This window comes from Chrysemys picta, chromosome 5 (genome assembly GCF_011386835.1).
Source record: "Chrysemys picta bellii isolate R12L10 chromosome 5, ASM1138683v2, whole genome shotgun sequence".
Taxonomy (NCBI): Eukaryota; Metazoa; Chordata; order Testudines; family Emydidae; genus Chrysemys; species Chrysemys picta.
The window spans coordinates 56122120-56138770 of NC_088795.1; the positions used below are offsets into that span (position 1 = coordinate 56122120).

At 39.8% G+C, this 16651-nt stretch overlaps 1 protein-coding gene across 10 annotated transcripts in view; it reads right to left on the reverse strand.

The window, feature by feature from the left end:
* Positions 1 to 7637: 7637 nt before the first annotated feature.
* Positions 7638 to 16651, reverse strand: part of OTUD4 (OTU deubiquitinase 4) — a 45246-nt gene continuing 36232 nt past the window's right edge. For 7 of the 10 annotated variants that reach the window (XR_010601797.1, XM_005284290.4, XM_024103421.3 and 4 more), the window contains 4 exons: positions 15675 to 15810; positions 14823 to 15086; positions 13850 to 13890; positions 7638 to 10333 (listed from right to left, as the gene is read on the reverse strand). Coding sequence is in view for 8 of the 10 variants with exons in the window: in XM_005284290.4 (XP_005284347.2) it covers positions 9086 to 10333; positions 13850 to 13890; positions 14823 to 15086; positions 15675 to 15810 (1689 nt within the window). In the remaining 2 variants the exon portion in view is untranslated. The remainder of the gene's footprint in view (positions 10334 to 13849; positions 13891 to 14822; positions 15087 to 15674; positions 15811 to 16651) is intronic. The other 3 variants (XM_042850275.2, XM_065597768.1, XR_010601796.1) reach the window with 2 other exon arrangements.

The window sequence follows — 16651 nt, forward strand, 5'->3', positions numbered from 1 at the left end:
TGTCATAGGCCTGGTCTGCACTTAAAAGTTAGGTTAACAATGGCATTCCAGGCTGTGAAAAATTCACATCCTTGCCCACTGTCGCTATGCTGCCTTAAGAGCCCTACCCCCACGGTATAGATGCTGGTAGGTTGACAGAATGCTTCTGCGAACCTAGCTGCCTTTGCTCAGGTACATAGTGCTCCTACAGTGATCAGAAATATTCTTCTAGCACTGTAGGCTTTGCCTACACTAGGGGCTTGTGCTGGCATAGCTATACCACTGTGGTCCCCATAGTATCCAGCAGGCAAGCATAACTGCCTTGAGAGGTTGTAGGGGAGAGAAAGTACTAGAGAACGTAGCCCTTTTCCCCCTTAAGGCCATTGTTAATCAGAACCAAACCCTTGAAAGGGATTCGGGGGAAGGAAAGCCAGTGCAAACTAACCTGTTCTTTAGTTTTGTGCAGCTTACAGCACCTGCTGTGTACTACCTTTAGACAATGCAAGGAGCCTGGGTAACAATATCAAAGAAGCAGACCTACTGCTGCAAGAAGTAAAACCAGATGATATAGGCATAAGGGAAACATGGTGAAATAATAGTCATGACTGGAGTATTGAAGGGTAGGTGCTGTTCAGTAAAGACAAGTAAAGGTGGTAGAGTGAGATTAACAGTAAGGTAGACTATATTACAGTAATTTAGAAGTGACTGAATATAGAAAGTGGAACTTTTTGGATCAATCTCTTTGGGGAAGAATGGTAACAGAGGCACCACTGGACTAGCGCTTGAGTTCTGCTATAGCCCCCAGGGTCTGATATGGATAAAGATGTCTAATATTTTTAATTAATAGTACTAGGAATTGTGATGAGGGGAGACTTTAATTTCCCTTATCTTAATAAGATAGCTAAGGCTGATAGGGCCCAGATATTCCTGGATATACAAAAGCTGACATTTCTTCACCAAACCAACAAAGGTGATTAGTATACAGCAAGAATTTCACAGAATGGGTTGTAAGAGACACCTTGGTTTAAGTGATCATGAGATAATTCAGTTTAAATTAAATGGAAGGATAAACAAATATAGGGCTGCAGTGAGAGTCCTTGATTTCAAAAGGGCAAATGTCATTTGTTTAAGAGAATTGGTTAGATAAGTGGACTGGACTGAAGAACTCAAGGATCTGAGTGTGGAGGAGTCTTGGAATTACTTTTTAAGTCAAAGTTGTACAAACTAGCTGGAGCCTGCATCCCAAACCGGGGTGGGGGGGGGGGGAATCATTGCAGACCAAAACTGGATGAACAAGCAGCTCAAACAGTTTAAGAAAGCAGAAAGCCTACATTGAATGGAAGATGGGATGGATCACCAAGGAAAGCTACCTCTTTGAGGTGACAAAGTATAGGTGAGAACTGCCCAAAGCAAAGCTGGACCTTGTAAAGGAAATTAAAACCTATAATAAAAGATTTAATCATATAAATAAGAAAACACAGAATGAAGAAGTGAGACTGCTAAGCAGTAAGGACAGGGTGGATATAAAAGATTAATATAGGTATAACCCAACACCTAAGCCTATTTTTGCCTCCATTTTTAGTAATTAGTCACCCTGCCACTGTCTCCTGCTTTCGTGAATGAGGATTGGGAAGCCGATATTACCCACATCTGAGGTGGAAGCCTAATTTAAACAGCTTAATGGGACCAAATGGAGGTTCTAGATAATCTTCAAGGATATTAAAAGGAACTAGCACATAAAATTGTAAACTTGAGAGCAAGGATTTTAATGACTCTGTACACTCATACCTTCTGATTGGAGAATTGCAAATATATTACCTCTATTTAAGGGGGATCCAGGAAACTACTGACGTGTTAGTTTGATCTCAGGAACATGTAAGGTCTTAAAATTTTGAAAGAGTAATTAAAGACAGAGGGTAAATAGCAACAACATGGTTTTACAAAAAAGGTAGATCATGCCAGACCCCAGCAGACTTCCAAGGGATTGGGAAGAGGGACCTAACCAGTGTCAAGACTGATCTTGAAAAATTCATGGATGGGAGGGTATGATGATATTGCATATGGCCCAGCTGCAACTGCTCTTAGGAAGGAATTTTTCCCCAGATTGGCAGAGAGCCTGAGGGGTTTCATAGTCCTTTACAACTGGAATCTGAGTCTCTTGTTGGTTTGAACTAGAGCAAATGGTGGATTCTCTAACTTGAAATCTTTAAATCAAGACCAAAGACTTCAGAAACTCAGCCAGAGGTTACAGGCCTATTACAGGAGTGGGTTCTGGAGCCTGTGATGTAGCTAATCATATTGGTCCCTTCTGGCTTGAAAATGACACTGCTTAAAACTAAACAAACCAACCTGCCTAGACTTATGAAAAGTGTACAACATTGAGAATCTGTAGAGAAAGGACTAGATCTAAATGAAGAGGGGGAATGCTACCCCTACTGGCAGCACAGGTTGCAGTCAGTCAACTCCTCCTCAGTCTCAGGGAGACACATGATGTAAGTAAAAGGGGAGGCCTTCAGCACTTCAGTTGGAATATTCAGCCTCACAGTGGAGCAGAGATTCTAGTTCCTGAGTCACCAATCTCTTGGAACAGGATGAGTGGTGTAAACTTCAGTACAGGGATGGATTGGACCCACATAGACCCTGATGCCTTACCATTTCCAGCATCTTATTGATTAGAAATGTTTAATTTGTATGGCACTGCCAGATAGGGTGACCAGACAGCAAATGTGAAAAATCAGGAGGGGGGTAATGGGAGCCTATATAAGAAAAAGACCCCAAAATCAGGACTGTCCCTATAAAATCAGGATATCTGGTCACCCTACTGCCAGAGGCATAGCTGTCTGTTAGAGCTCCCTGCATTGCTGCAGGTGAACCAATATTAGCAACAGTAGAAATTCTTTATTTTAAAAAAAATTCTGTGTAGACAAAGCTGTCAAGACAGTTGTGTAATATTAATGCATGCCTAGCAGCAGTTTCAGTGACTGGTACCATTAAAAATCACACTGGCCACCACTGGTTCAGAAATTATTTTAGCAATAATTATAGGCATTGTTAGCAACAATAATTAGGGACAATGAGACTAATCAGGCATGGCAGAAACAGCAGCATATTGGCAGGAAAGTATTCAGGGATTTAGCAATATCCATTGTACCATAGCTGTTAAAGTTTAGTAAACAAAGACAAGCCCTGACAGTAACAGTTTATGCTGCAGTTTTTAAAGGAATCTGCATGCAGAGTTTATAGATAATGAAACAGTCAGTGATAAGAGAAGGAAAGGGAAGATGATGATCAAAGCAAGAAAGCAAATTGCAAACGACACCTAACAAAAATTAAGATCTTTGCATAGACATGGACTCCTATTGCTAGGTCAACATAAATGCAATAATTTAATACTTGTACTTAAGGTTTCTATAAGTTCCTGTTTCAGTTCCCTGTTACACTTACAAATGTTTCTCTTCTCTTGTCCATATGTCAAGATTCCAATGACAGTGAAACCTTCCTTCAGGGGAAAAAAAAATACTTATATAGTACTTTCCTTTGTAAATCACTGAGATCTGTGGATGAGTCCCATTTCCATTTTATAGAATAAGAAATTGAGACTAAATTACTCACTCACCCAACATTGTTAATAGCAGAGCACAGAATCACACTAGTCTAGCTCCTAGAGCGAATGCAGATGTATGGCTAACTCCCACTTCCATACCCTAATCATTAAATCAGACTGCCTCCCCATTCCAAAGAGTAAAATCTATAAAAGGAAAGAGCATTCAGGTTTCAGTGTATTACAAAAAAGATTTTGGACCATTAAGTATTGAGAAACAATTAAAAAATGAGCTGGGGGGCACTTTTACATACACACACCACAGTATAAACTGGCTTTTTAAACCAAGGTCCTTGACTGAAAAGGTACCAATACATTTCTAAAGTGAAGAACAGGAGGACTTGTGGCACCTTAGAGACTAACAAATTTATTAGAGCATAAGCTTTCGTGGACTACAGCCCACTTCTTCGGATGCATATAGAATGGAACATATATTGAGGAGATATATATACACACATACAGAGAGCATAAATAGGTGGGAGTTGTCTTACCACCTCTGAGAGGCCAATTAATTAAGAGAAAAAAAAACTTTTGAAGTGATAATCAAGCTAGCCGAGTACAGACAGACAGTTAGATAACAAGTGTGAGAGATTCAATGTTTGTAATGGCTCAACCATTCCCAGTCCTTATTTAAACCGGAGTTGATTGTGTCTAGTTTGCATATCAATTCTAGCTCAGCAGTTTCTCGTTGGAGTCTGTTTTTGAAGTTTTTCTGTTGTAATATAGCCACCCGCAGGTCTGTCACTGAATGACCAGACAGGTTAAAGTGTTCTCCCACTGGTTTTTGAGTATTTTGATTCCTGATGTCAGATTTGTGTCCATTAATTCTTTTGCGTAGAGACTGTCCGGTTTGGCCAATGTACATGGCAGAGGGGCATTGCTGGCACATGATGGCATATATCACATTGGTAGATGTGCAGGTGAACGAGCCCCTGATGGTATGGCTGATGTGATTAGGTCCTATGATGATGTCACTGGAATAGATATGTGGACAGAGTTGACATCGGGGTTTGTTACAAGGATAGGTTCCTGGGTTAGTGGTTTTGTTCAGTGATGTGTGGTTGCTGGTCAACTCTGTCCACATATCTATTCCAGTGACATCATCATAGGACCTAATCACATCAGCCATACCATCAGGGGCTCGTTCACCTGCACATCTACCAATGTGATATATGCCATCATGTGCCAGCAATGCCCCTCTGCCATGTACATTGGCCAAACCGGACAGTCTCTACGCAAAAGAATTAATGGACACAAATCTGACATCAGGAATCAAAATACTCAAAAACCAGTGGGAGAACACTTTAACCTGTCTGGTCATTCAGTGACAGACCTGCGGGTGGCTATATTACAACAGAAAAACTTCAAAAACAGACTCCAACGAGAAACTGCTGAGCTAGAATTGATATGCAAACTAGACACAATCAACTCCGGTTTAAATAAGGACTGGGAATGGTTGAGCCATTACAAACATTGAATCTCTCACACTTGTTATCTAACTGTCTGTCTCGGCTAGCTTGATTATCACTTCAAAAGTTTTTTTTCTCTTAATTAATTGGCCTCTCAGAGGTGGTAAGACAACTCCCACCTATTTATGCTCTCTGTATGTGTGTATATATATATCTCCTCAATATATGTTCCATTCTATATGCATCCGAAGAAGTGGGCTGTAGTCCACGAAAGCTTATGCTCTAATAAATTTGTTAGTCTCTAAGGTGCCACAAGTCCTCCTGTTCTTCTTTTTGCGGATACAGACTAACACGGCTGCTACTCTGAAACATTTCTAAAGTGAAAATTCAACTTGAAAATGTAAGTTAAAAATTAAACCAACTTCGACTTCTCCCCTGGCTGCACTGCCTTCAAAGCCCAGCTTCCTGCAGCCAGGGGAGGCTCCTGGAGATGGGTCTGACCCAGACCCAGGAGTGACCCCTGCAGGGAAAGAGGAAGTCCCAGCCTGATCAGGACTGGCAGCAGGAACCTGTTCCACAGTTGGAGCCCACGGCTGGGGCACCCCCAGCCAGGGCACCCCAGCCCTGTCCCTCCTCTGTTGCAGGCCCAGTGCTCAGGAGGTTAAAGGGCCTTGGGCTGACTGGGGGGACAGAAGGGAGAAAACCATGGCACCCCCTGAACGTGAGGCCCTGGGTGGTCACCCACCCATAAGGCCAGCCCTGCCCCCTACCCCCACCCTGCAACACTCACTTCTGTGCTGGTGGCAGCACTGGCTCCAGCAGCAGCACAGAAGGGTGGCAATCCCACAATCCCCCTACACTAGCTTTGCAACCCCCCTGACCCTCTTTTGGGTCAGGCTCTCCATGGTTACAACACTGTAAACATCTGAAATCATGAAACTATTTTAAAAATCCTATGACCATGAAATTGACCAAAATGGGCAGTGAATTTGGTAGGGCCCTAGACACAGCTGTGTCACCAAAACTTTCAAGTGCAGAACAAGCTTCAGAAGACTAGAGAACTACTGAAAAATTATAACATCACTGTTGAAAATGAAAGTTGAGCAACTGTGAGAGGAGGAGTTTTTACTCAGACTCTTTGGGTCTTGTTTTTGTCAATTCCTATTTATTTCAATGACTAATAATTTAGATGAGATATTATTAAAGACTCAGCCTCCTTGCTTCTTGTAGGTAGCAGACCTCCATTGGTGTCTGCTCAGGACTACTTTTTAAGCCAGACCTGGACCCAAACCAGACCCAAGCCCACTCAAGCTGATCCGACCCTTCTCCCAAAATCAATCAGTGGTATCATTGCCTCCTGCCCTTGGGGATGGCGCACCACCAGCAGTCTGCCCTGTTGCATACTGTGAAAGCTGCAAAGTGAGAGGTGCTGCGACTCATTAGCAAACTCACTTTGCAGTACACACAGAGGGCAGCAAGGTGGCAGGCAAGAGCAGGACATGCAGCTGCCACTATGCTGACCCTACCTAAGGGTAGGAGGAGTTCTTCAGAGGCAACCCCACCTGAGCAGGCTGGATGATTTTTCCAACCTAACCTGAATCTGGCACCTGTAATTGGGTCCCCTCAGGTTCTGGTTGGGACAGAGCTCTAGGCCTCCATTCAGCAGAGGTACTTAAGCATGTGCATCACTTTATCTGCAGTCCTCTAGACTTCAATAGAATTCCGGTGCTTAAGAACACCTTGCTGAATCGCAGCCTTAGAGTTGACAAACAATCTTTGAGACCTCCCTTCTCCCAACAAGTCTACCAGGAAAACCAAAGACAGTCAGACTTGACATTCATTATTTCTAATGCTGAAACACAAGCAAAAAAAAATCTTAACCTTTCAGCCTCCTTTATACATGATAACGCAGAAAGACAGGGCACAAGCTTAATGTTCGAGTCCTGCAGGTCACTTTTCAAAGGAAAAGTCCACTCCTACCAATGCTATCACACTCCATTTAACATCAGCCCTTGAGAAAATCTCTCTAGAAACTGCACTTTTCCACATATTGAGAGAAATTTAAATCACATGTTACTCAAACCTCATAATACATACAAAGGCATATATGACTACGCATCTGTTCCAATGCCCCTAGAATTCAGTGAGCATTGGATTGAGTTCAAAGAGCAACACTGTAAGGAGCAGGGGGGAGAGAGGTACACAATGTGAAGAGTAGCTTCCTTAACCTTATTAGCTAACCATCACCCCATTATTTTATGTAATCACTGAATATGAATAGGGAAGAAAAAGCTTAGTTAATACATCCCTCCAGTGTTCGTTTTTAATAGCACCCTTGCAGACTAAACCTAATTTCTAAATATATTTCCACTCAAATTGATTTAAATATTTTTCTTGCTCAGGTAAAAACAGTACAGCCTTTACAATTTCCATTTATAAATGCACTCTAATGTATATTTTGTTAAGCGCCTAAATGTTAGTTGCTATTCAGTGCTGATTAAGAGCTCATCTCAGTAGCCACAAATATAGTAGCAATTCACCAAGTTCTACTGATACGCCATTTGTAGATATCAACAGAACCAGAAGATTGACCATGTTATTACATGAGTGGTTTTATATAGTTTAAAAAGAAAGTGAACGCACAAACATTTATTTTTAATTAGGTGTTTTATACATGGCATGCATTTGAAAAGAATTGCTTCGTCACATGTATAACAGTATCACTCAAGTTTCCTGATCAAAGGTATACAATCTCATAGACATGAATAAAAGGGCACCATCACCTTTTACACTGGTATATACAGAGATATAAAAATATACACAACAGTTAATTTTACAAAGCAACAGAGCTGAGTGAATAGTGTGCACACTGCACTCTCTCTGAGTTTGGATAGCTGAATATCCCAACTGCAAAGGCAATAATCAGGAACACTGCAGAGATCATCTAAGAGTCAGAAGAAACAGCAATCAGAACTCTGACACAGTGTAAAAATATAAGGCAGAAGCCGCTTTCTTCTGAATTCTGGAGAATATATTTTGAAAACCACATCTATCTTGTTTTTAAAAGGTAATTCCAGCAATGAGTTGTACATGCAAAGCATAACCAATTTGCATCAACAGTGCAACAACAAAAAAGCTCAACAGTAGCTCATCATACAAACTTAAAAAAAAAATGTAACATGTATTTTATGCATCTCTGCTCACAAAATATTTAGGATTTGTCAGTGCATTAGTGTTAAAGTGGCATTAAAAAATTTCTGCTATTATAACAGATGCAGAATATCTTGGAAATGCATAGCATCTACATTTTTTTTATTGTCTTTGTAAATATTTAATTGGCATAGGCACCATTATAGTCACACCAGTGTTAAGAATTCTTGGTGGAAACAGCCATTCCACTGAATTTCCTATCAATTCACACACAGCTATTTTTGACTGCTTGTCTCAATTTTGATTTCAACAAATGCTTTTTAAAATTCAAAAATATACCCTATGAATATTAAAAGAATTATATACAGCATATCTAAGACACAGTTAGCTGACTGCCATAGATGTAACACACTAAAGAGAAACATTCAAGTTTGACAGATTTTGAGATGAAAGGCCTTTGGGTTGGAAGCATATCAAAAACAACAGTGCGGTAGGCTGAGAATTCCTTTAGCTCAGTTTAGAACTAAGGCATTGTATGATAAAATATACTTTTATATTTGGTGCAACACTACATCAATTTTAGAACCTAGATCATGTCAAATACTATATTTGTGTCATTCCAGTAAACATGTTAATATTTATCATTTTATTGTATCACAAACTGAAACCTCTAAGGAAAAAGTTCAATATTAAACTGTATTGTTTTTATACTTTAAAACAATAATTTTATTTTCTACTTCCAGAATTTGAAAAAAATTCCTAAACCAAAACTTCATATTTAATTGCCAAGAAACTTAATGCTAGGACTAGGAGTTCGTTTCCCCCTAGGCCTTACTTTGAGGTTACAACTGTACCCTATCTTAAAACAAAACAAAAAACTGGGAAGATTTTAGAAGTTTCTCCTTGAAATTTGTATTGGCATTTGAAACTTTCTAGTAAGACATGCTTATGCTAGATGCCCCCTCTGATTATCTCCCATGATTGCCCTCCTTCTATCATTTCTATATGGCCTCCCTCTAAAATTTCGGTGATATTGGTAACCTTCATCTCTGCTTCTGTTAGGTGGTCCTTTCCAGGCTTCTTCATTTCTTGAGTACTGGTATCCTCCCCTACTAGATGGGTAGCCCCATTCATTTCTTGGCCTTCTGCCGCCGCCATAAGTCTGATTATAAAATTGCTTGGATCTACCACTTCTCAGCATATCAGACACCTCATTTTCATCTTCAGAGCTCTCTTCCCTTGTTCTTTGTACCCTGCTTTCTACCAAGTTGGCCTGTAAATTATCAGTAGCCTTGGAATCTCTGGCTTTCTCTGGCTTTTCCTTATGAGCAGGAATATTACTTTTCATTTCATTTTTTGGTGGCTCTGTTACTGAAGCATGTGACACCACTGTCTGCCTCTCGATCCCCTGCATCTGTGTAGAACGATTTTGTAGTGCAGCCTTCGCTTGTTTAGCAGGAGAAACAGCAGTACATATTTGCTCCGTCTTAGGCATCCTGGTTGAGGTTTCATTCAGTACATCACATTCGCTGCTCAAACTAGCCATAGGGAGAGGTATGGCACTGGAGTTACTTTCACTCTCTACCTTCTGAAGATGCTCCACACAGTTTGCTACTGGAACTGGAGAACTGCATTCTTTAGCCAGATATACATTTGCTGAGGGGCTAACAGCTGCCCCTTTGTCCTCAGGTGACATAACATTAGGTCTCACTACTGAATTTTCCATAAAACCCTGAAATGGGTACCCATACCAAAAGTGAGGGAAAAAAGGAGGTGCTATTGGAACAGCTCCTAAAAATTGATTGTGTCCAAATGGTGGGTGCAGGAACATGTTTTTTCCTCTCACTGATTCATCTTGATCGGACTGAAGAGCTTGCACTGGGTTCTCAGATTCTACACAGACCTGTCCTTGACTTTCTGACACCTGAGCTGTAGATATAAACAGAGGCAATGATGGAGACCTAGTGTCAACTTGCAGACTCTGATCATCAGATCTGGCCTCATTCTGCATAGAAAAGTGTCTGTCTGTTTGTGCAGTTTCATTTTCATTCTGAGTTGGTGGCGCCTCTTGGAACCAAGGGTTGTGAGGATATACAGGAACAGAAACTTTTGGGTACATTCTACAAGAAGCTAGATAGGCCTGATGCAGAGGGTACAAATAAGAGTGTGGTGCCCACATGGGACAGCTGTATGCCTGTAAAACAAAGATGTTTCAGTCTACTAAGGAATTAAAACAGATATAAAATATCACACTGTAAAGTCATTTGTCAACTTGAAACCCGGTTAATTTATTTTAAAAGAGATAAAAGTAATTTTATATACAATATCTGCCCTCAAGTCCCTTGACCTATTTTTATGGCTTTACAATCATTTAAAAAAAAAATCCCTATTGCTATGTGAAAGGGGAAACAGTTTAACTATACAGAAAGAACACTGTCAAAATGCTTAAACACAGACCAACAGAAAGCATAATAGAACAAGTTAAGTTGTAGCTATGCTTTTTAAGTGTGTTCAGGTTTTCTAGATACTCTTGAATCATAGGTGTTAAAAGGACACTTAACCCACATATCCATTCTCTCAAAATCCTGAGGAAAAAACAGTGTTACCTCATCTTGAAACATGCACATACAGATCTGCAGACATCTGAAATGAGGCTCATTCCCACAAAATTCAAAAGCCATATTTAAGTGAGGTCACATTTTTGCAGACCATTAACTGAATTTATGTCACCACCTAATATGCACTAACAGAAAATAGACAGTTTGCACTTACTGCAAGTACGTATTCTCCTTTGGTCTGGGAGCTGCTGGATTATCATGTCCACTAAAGGTGCTGATGTTTTCCAGGCCTATATGGAAGGAGCCTATAGGACACCAAGAATTTTACCAGTGGCTACTTCTGTGGCATTAGTGGGCATGGTAACCCAACAGCCAGTTTCCAGACCAGGAGATTCGCTATATGAGAGAAAGACGTATCTGTCCTCAAGGGTTGTCAGCAATTCTACTCTTTGGTTAGTGATCTATGGTACTTCAGCCAGTAGATAGTTCTTACGCAGAAGATGACAGACTACATCCTAAATAATGCACACTGCCAGCAATGGAAATCATATCATGATCCACAAAGTGAGTTTCAAACTTGGGTCTATGAAATGAAAGCATATTTTGAACATACATAGCAACAACATTGACTAATGGCCAGCTAATTTTCTATTGCCAAACCAGAGACTTTGATTAGTTATACAAAGTTATCAAAACCACTAACTTCTCTCTTTTCATTCTTTAAATTATGATAGCCAAAGAGATCTTTTTTCCAGATTTGGTAATTAAAAACCCCCACAAACCATCTGTGGAGTAAAATGAAGTCAGGTGTACCAAGTTTGAGACCAGAGCAAATTTTTTACAATAAAGTTTGAAAAATTACCTTCCCTAAAATTTTAAGTGCAGAATGGAAATGCTTATATAGCACTTACTACAATGGTATACATGGTGCTTCTCTAGTTAAACAAAAATCTTTATTTAAACTGGATTTAAAATTGAGAGAATATGTCATTAACTTAAACTGGGTAGAATAGGCAGGCGTGGGGGTGATTTAAGGTTTGAATATATGGGAAAATTTACTGAGATAGACAGATTAGATAGCGCTGTATAATTTCCCATGTGGGCACTTATTCCAGAACAACACTTTTACTCTTTTATGCAAGTATTATGATTTCCTGATCTGGGCCTATGATATTTGCATATATTGACACACTAACATGTAATGACACTGATATAACTGGTAGCATGTGCAATCTTAATGAAGAGTGGGGAATGACTGCCTTTTCAGTATGATACTGGTGTAACTGTCAATTTGTAAAGAATGTCTTCTGTGGGCGGTTTATGGCCATGATAAAAACTAGAGCAAGTTCAACCAATGCAGTATTCAAATCAAAGCTTTCTAGTGTTTGTGGACACCAACAAGATGAATCTGTTTTTTGAGGGATACAGTTCAGAATTTTTGGTTGTTCCTCAATACAGGAACTGAATTTTGTTTGGGTGTCTTACCTGCGCACGTCTAAATTTTAAAAACATTTTAAATTCTTTTAATTTAAGATTAAAGTTTAAATTCCCTGTGTTTCTAACAATTGCTTTTTGATAAATGGGACCCCAATTCAGATTCATGCCACTGCAATACAAAGCGTCAACAACGTTCTTATAACGTGTTTAACTTGTAAGTTACTGGCACATACTTGCAGTCTTAACTCCAGCTAAAAGATAGACTTTGAAAAGAAAGAGAAAGAGAGCTCATGTCTTCAGTCTTTTGGTTCCCTTTTCATGTTCAGCACCAAATGGATTATTCTGACACATTTAATTGACCAAGAATTAATTTCCCAAATATAACTTCTCCGGTCTCAAAAGTGGAGCTGTGCATGAGAGCTCAACAAAATCTTTCAAACTATTTGATATAAAATTTGAGATAAGAGAAAGGTTTTCAAAACATGGTAAAGGAGAAAGAGTAGCCTATTCTTATTTGAGGCTTACTTTCAATTATATGCCTGATTTTGGAGTCACCACTAAAAACCTCCGTGAACACCCCTTTCACTTCCAAATTTTGCACATGTAGCCTGCTGCCATCAGAGAACATCTTGCTCAAATTTGAATGATTTCAGCTAGCCATTTGTGAGATAATAGAATTCAAACAAACAACTCGCAGAGGCAGAAACCTGAACATTAGTCTTGTGTGCTACATCTCATTCACCAAAATCTTTTGAATAAACCGTAGCTGAAGTTTCTAAGAAGTTATATTTGAGATAAGACATCCAAAATCAAACAGAAACACCTTTCAAAACATGATTAACACCTATTTCTCCCACCCCCCAGTCCCGTATTTAAGAACAACTTGTCCAGGTCATTTCTAATTTAGGTAAAAATAGAGTCTGTTGCCCAGAGACAACTTGAAGAGGAAAGGACTGAGACTTTTAGAAGTGGGGGCATGTGCAAAAGAAAAAGCACATAATGGAGAGCAAAATCTTAGCCTTACTTATGGATAGAATATATAGCACTTTCATAACAGAGGGCCCGTCCCCCCACCCCCGCAAATTAACAACTTGAACAAGTTGTAGCGTTCCATATAGATTTTATATATCTATAAGAATTTTGTTTGCTTATGAAGGATTTCCAGTTGACAATCCTAAAGACTGAAATCCTCTAACCACACAAATGGTACAGCATAAACAGCAGCAGCACAGCTTTCCTCCATGCTGCCCTGTCAATATGTCTCACCATTGACATAGATGGACCAGTTCTAGGAGTCACAGAGCTCCATCCCCATGATCTATTCAATCTTTGGTCTCTCAGCTGCCAGCCAAAAAAGTCACAATTATTGTGAATTGTGATGGTGGTGACTTGTGACATGAACATCTGTCCTCCGAGAACTGTCCACCAAGCTCCTTTCCACACAGGTCACCAAACAGCCATACAATGGTAATGCTATTTAGTCACTTTTGATTTGGACTGGTTTTAAACCAGCAACTCAGGGATAAGCAGATCTATGTTTTTCATTACCAGTACCCTGAGCCACTCAATCCCCATATAAAGTAGTATCATTACTATTAATTAAAAAAAAATTAATCAGTTTTTGATTTTCCCCTACTAAAGTTACCATTTTGGGATGTGGGAGATGGAGATTAAGTAAAAAAAAAAATCTCACTGATGAGAGTTTGGATAATTACCTTCACACCAAGATTAAAGAAAAATCGAAGAATACTTTTATCTAGAGAAAAAAGAAAAAAAGTCAATTAAAACTTTAAGAAAAATGCACATGCACACACACACACACACAGAAGGGTGACCAGACAGCAAGTGTGAAAAATCGGGACATGGGATGGGTGGTAATAGAAGCCTATATAAGAAAAAGACCCAAAATTCGGGACTGTCTCTATAACATTCGGGACATCTGGTCACCCTAACACACACTTTTTCCTCCCATCCAGAAATCAATCTCATCCTGTGCAAATTTTCAGCTACAGTTCTAGGAGAGCAAAATTCAACACTTTATATTGCTACTTCAGCTGGTTCAACTCTCCTTGGACTGATATAAGATGATCTGAAACTCAACTGCAGTTTTAAATTCCAGTTTTAATAGCTCAAGGAACCAAACTCAGTTTATAAATGTAAGAGAGAATGTTACCAAAATGAACACACCATTCAGTCAGGTGTGGTACGTTCTACATGAACTCCTTGTATTTTTCTTTTTTAAATGCTAAAATATGCTTTTTCCCAGACCAGTAAGAAAATTGCTGATTAAAATAACATGAGATTCCATCTGCTATTTTTCACTACCATAACAGGGAACAAATGTCTATAATATGGTCAAGGAAATCTTATTTTTTTTTAAATATATGCTCCATAAAACGAAACTCTCTCTTATGCAAGAAAGTGAATTGGTGAATCAGATTATGAGCCATGAAAAGTTCACAATAGAGTTATGAATATCACCACTTAAAATAATTACCATTAGCAGCACAAGCTAAAAATGAACAGTACAATCTACTTATTTTTTATACAAAGAATGGTAGCACAGCAACTGTTAAATCTTTCCACACTTACAGAAATAAATTAAAGGAATACATTTCACTCTCCTTCATCCAGATTTTAAACAAAGACATTCCATTAGAAAGAATGTAAAATATAAAGGTGTCCTACCTTTAGGCAGATCATCCCCAGTATTACACAGGGAATAAGGTGGTGCAATGGCTCTCTCCCCCTTTTCATTAAAAGGGAATCCAGGGAACAATGGGTCCTGATAAGGATTCAGTGTCTGAGGCAAAGGCATCAAAGGCTGGTTAACTGTTTGTATTGACACAGGAACTCCGGCAACTGGAGCAGATGTTGCCTGGGATACAACAGAATCAGGTCCAGTTGTCAGGGCCGGCATCAATGAAGAAACAGGTATTTGGGTTGGAATACCTAAGAAAGAGGGAAGAGTGAAAGAAATGAATGCACAGAATTTGGCTAAAGTACATTATAGAGAGAGATGAGAGCAAGTAACTGAAGGATTAAATCATCAGGAAGATGAATTATGTAGCGTGATACAGAAGGGTAGGAGTCCAGAAATGAAGCTGAAGGAAAATGAAGGCTCAATTCAAAGAACAATTTTCAGAAAAGCACTGAGTCTATCCAAAAGTGGTAAAAAAAATCTTATCACTTGCATTAGTTAAAAATACCCTTACAGAAGACAAAAGGGAATTGAATCTTACAGCTGAATCTCTAAGTGACCCAGGCTGGAATGGAATAGTAATACTCCCCCAACCCTCTACCCCTTAAGAGGCAAAGGGTCATGTGAACTATTTTAATTAGCAATGACACATTTATACGGATGACTGAAGCTAACTGGGATTTTCAAAAGCAACTAGGAGAGATGAGTATCTAATTATCTTTCAATGTCTGCTTTTCAAAATCCCACCCACAGACAATTTGAAGTCATTTTTATACACAGACTGTTCTGAACATGGTACGAGAAGTCTCTGAAATAGACCAAAGAAGATTTCTTCAAACCTGTTGGTCGATAAGTTGGCTCATTTTGCCAAGCTGGCACAATGGCTGGAATAGAAGGCACTGTAGGAGGCAAATGCACCTCAGAGAAGGGAGGAGGGGGAGTTGGATTTACACATGGTAAGTGTTCTGTCAGTTTCTATAAAGCAAAGAGACAAGTGAAGTTAGTACGGCTCACAGATAATGCTTACTTAGCCTAGGTCTACGCTACCCGCCTGAATCGGCGGGTAGAAATCGATCTTTCGGGGATCGAATTATCGCGTCTCGTCAGGACGCGACAATCGATCCCCGAATCGACGCGCTTACTCCACCAGCGGAGGTAGGAGTAAGCGCTGTCGACGGGGAGCCGCGGAGGTCGATTTTGCCGCCGTCCTCACAGCGGGGTAAGTCTGCTCCGATACGTCGAATTCAGCTACGCTATTCGCGTAGCTGAATTTGCGTATCTTAAATCGAGTCCCCCCTGTAGTGAAGGCCTGCCCTTAGAATAAGAGCCTAAATTCTATTCCATTCACAAAGGTTTGACAATCTAGACTTAACCAGGCTGCCACTGTCACAGTAGCAAAACAACATCTAGTAACATTAGCTAACAAGCTACTGGCAAAATAGGAATCCTAATTGCATAGCCACCTTTGGTCTTATTCACTGAATGTGCATAGAGACTGAACTACCCTCTCATCCTAGGGTGACCTCTCCAGAAAAGGTTGTACTGATACCATGAATAAATATCAGGCTTCCATCTCCAAGCAGTAAATTCAGCAACTCTCAGAACTATAAATGGATTTACTGTTTTTCACCTCCAAAAAAGAAAAGCCACTGACTAAATGAAGCAAGTGGGCCTGCTCAGATACTCATCTTGTATGATACTGTGCTACAATAGCACAGATCAGAGGATGGTAACAACCACAAAGCCTGTTGGTGCTATCAAAACATAACCAAGGTTGTTTAAACAATTTTCTAGACCAGCAGGAGCTGGGAATATT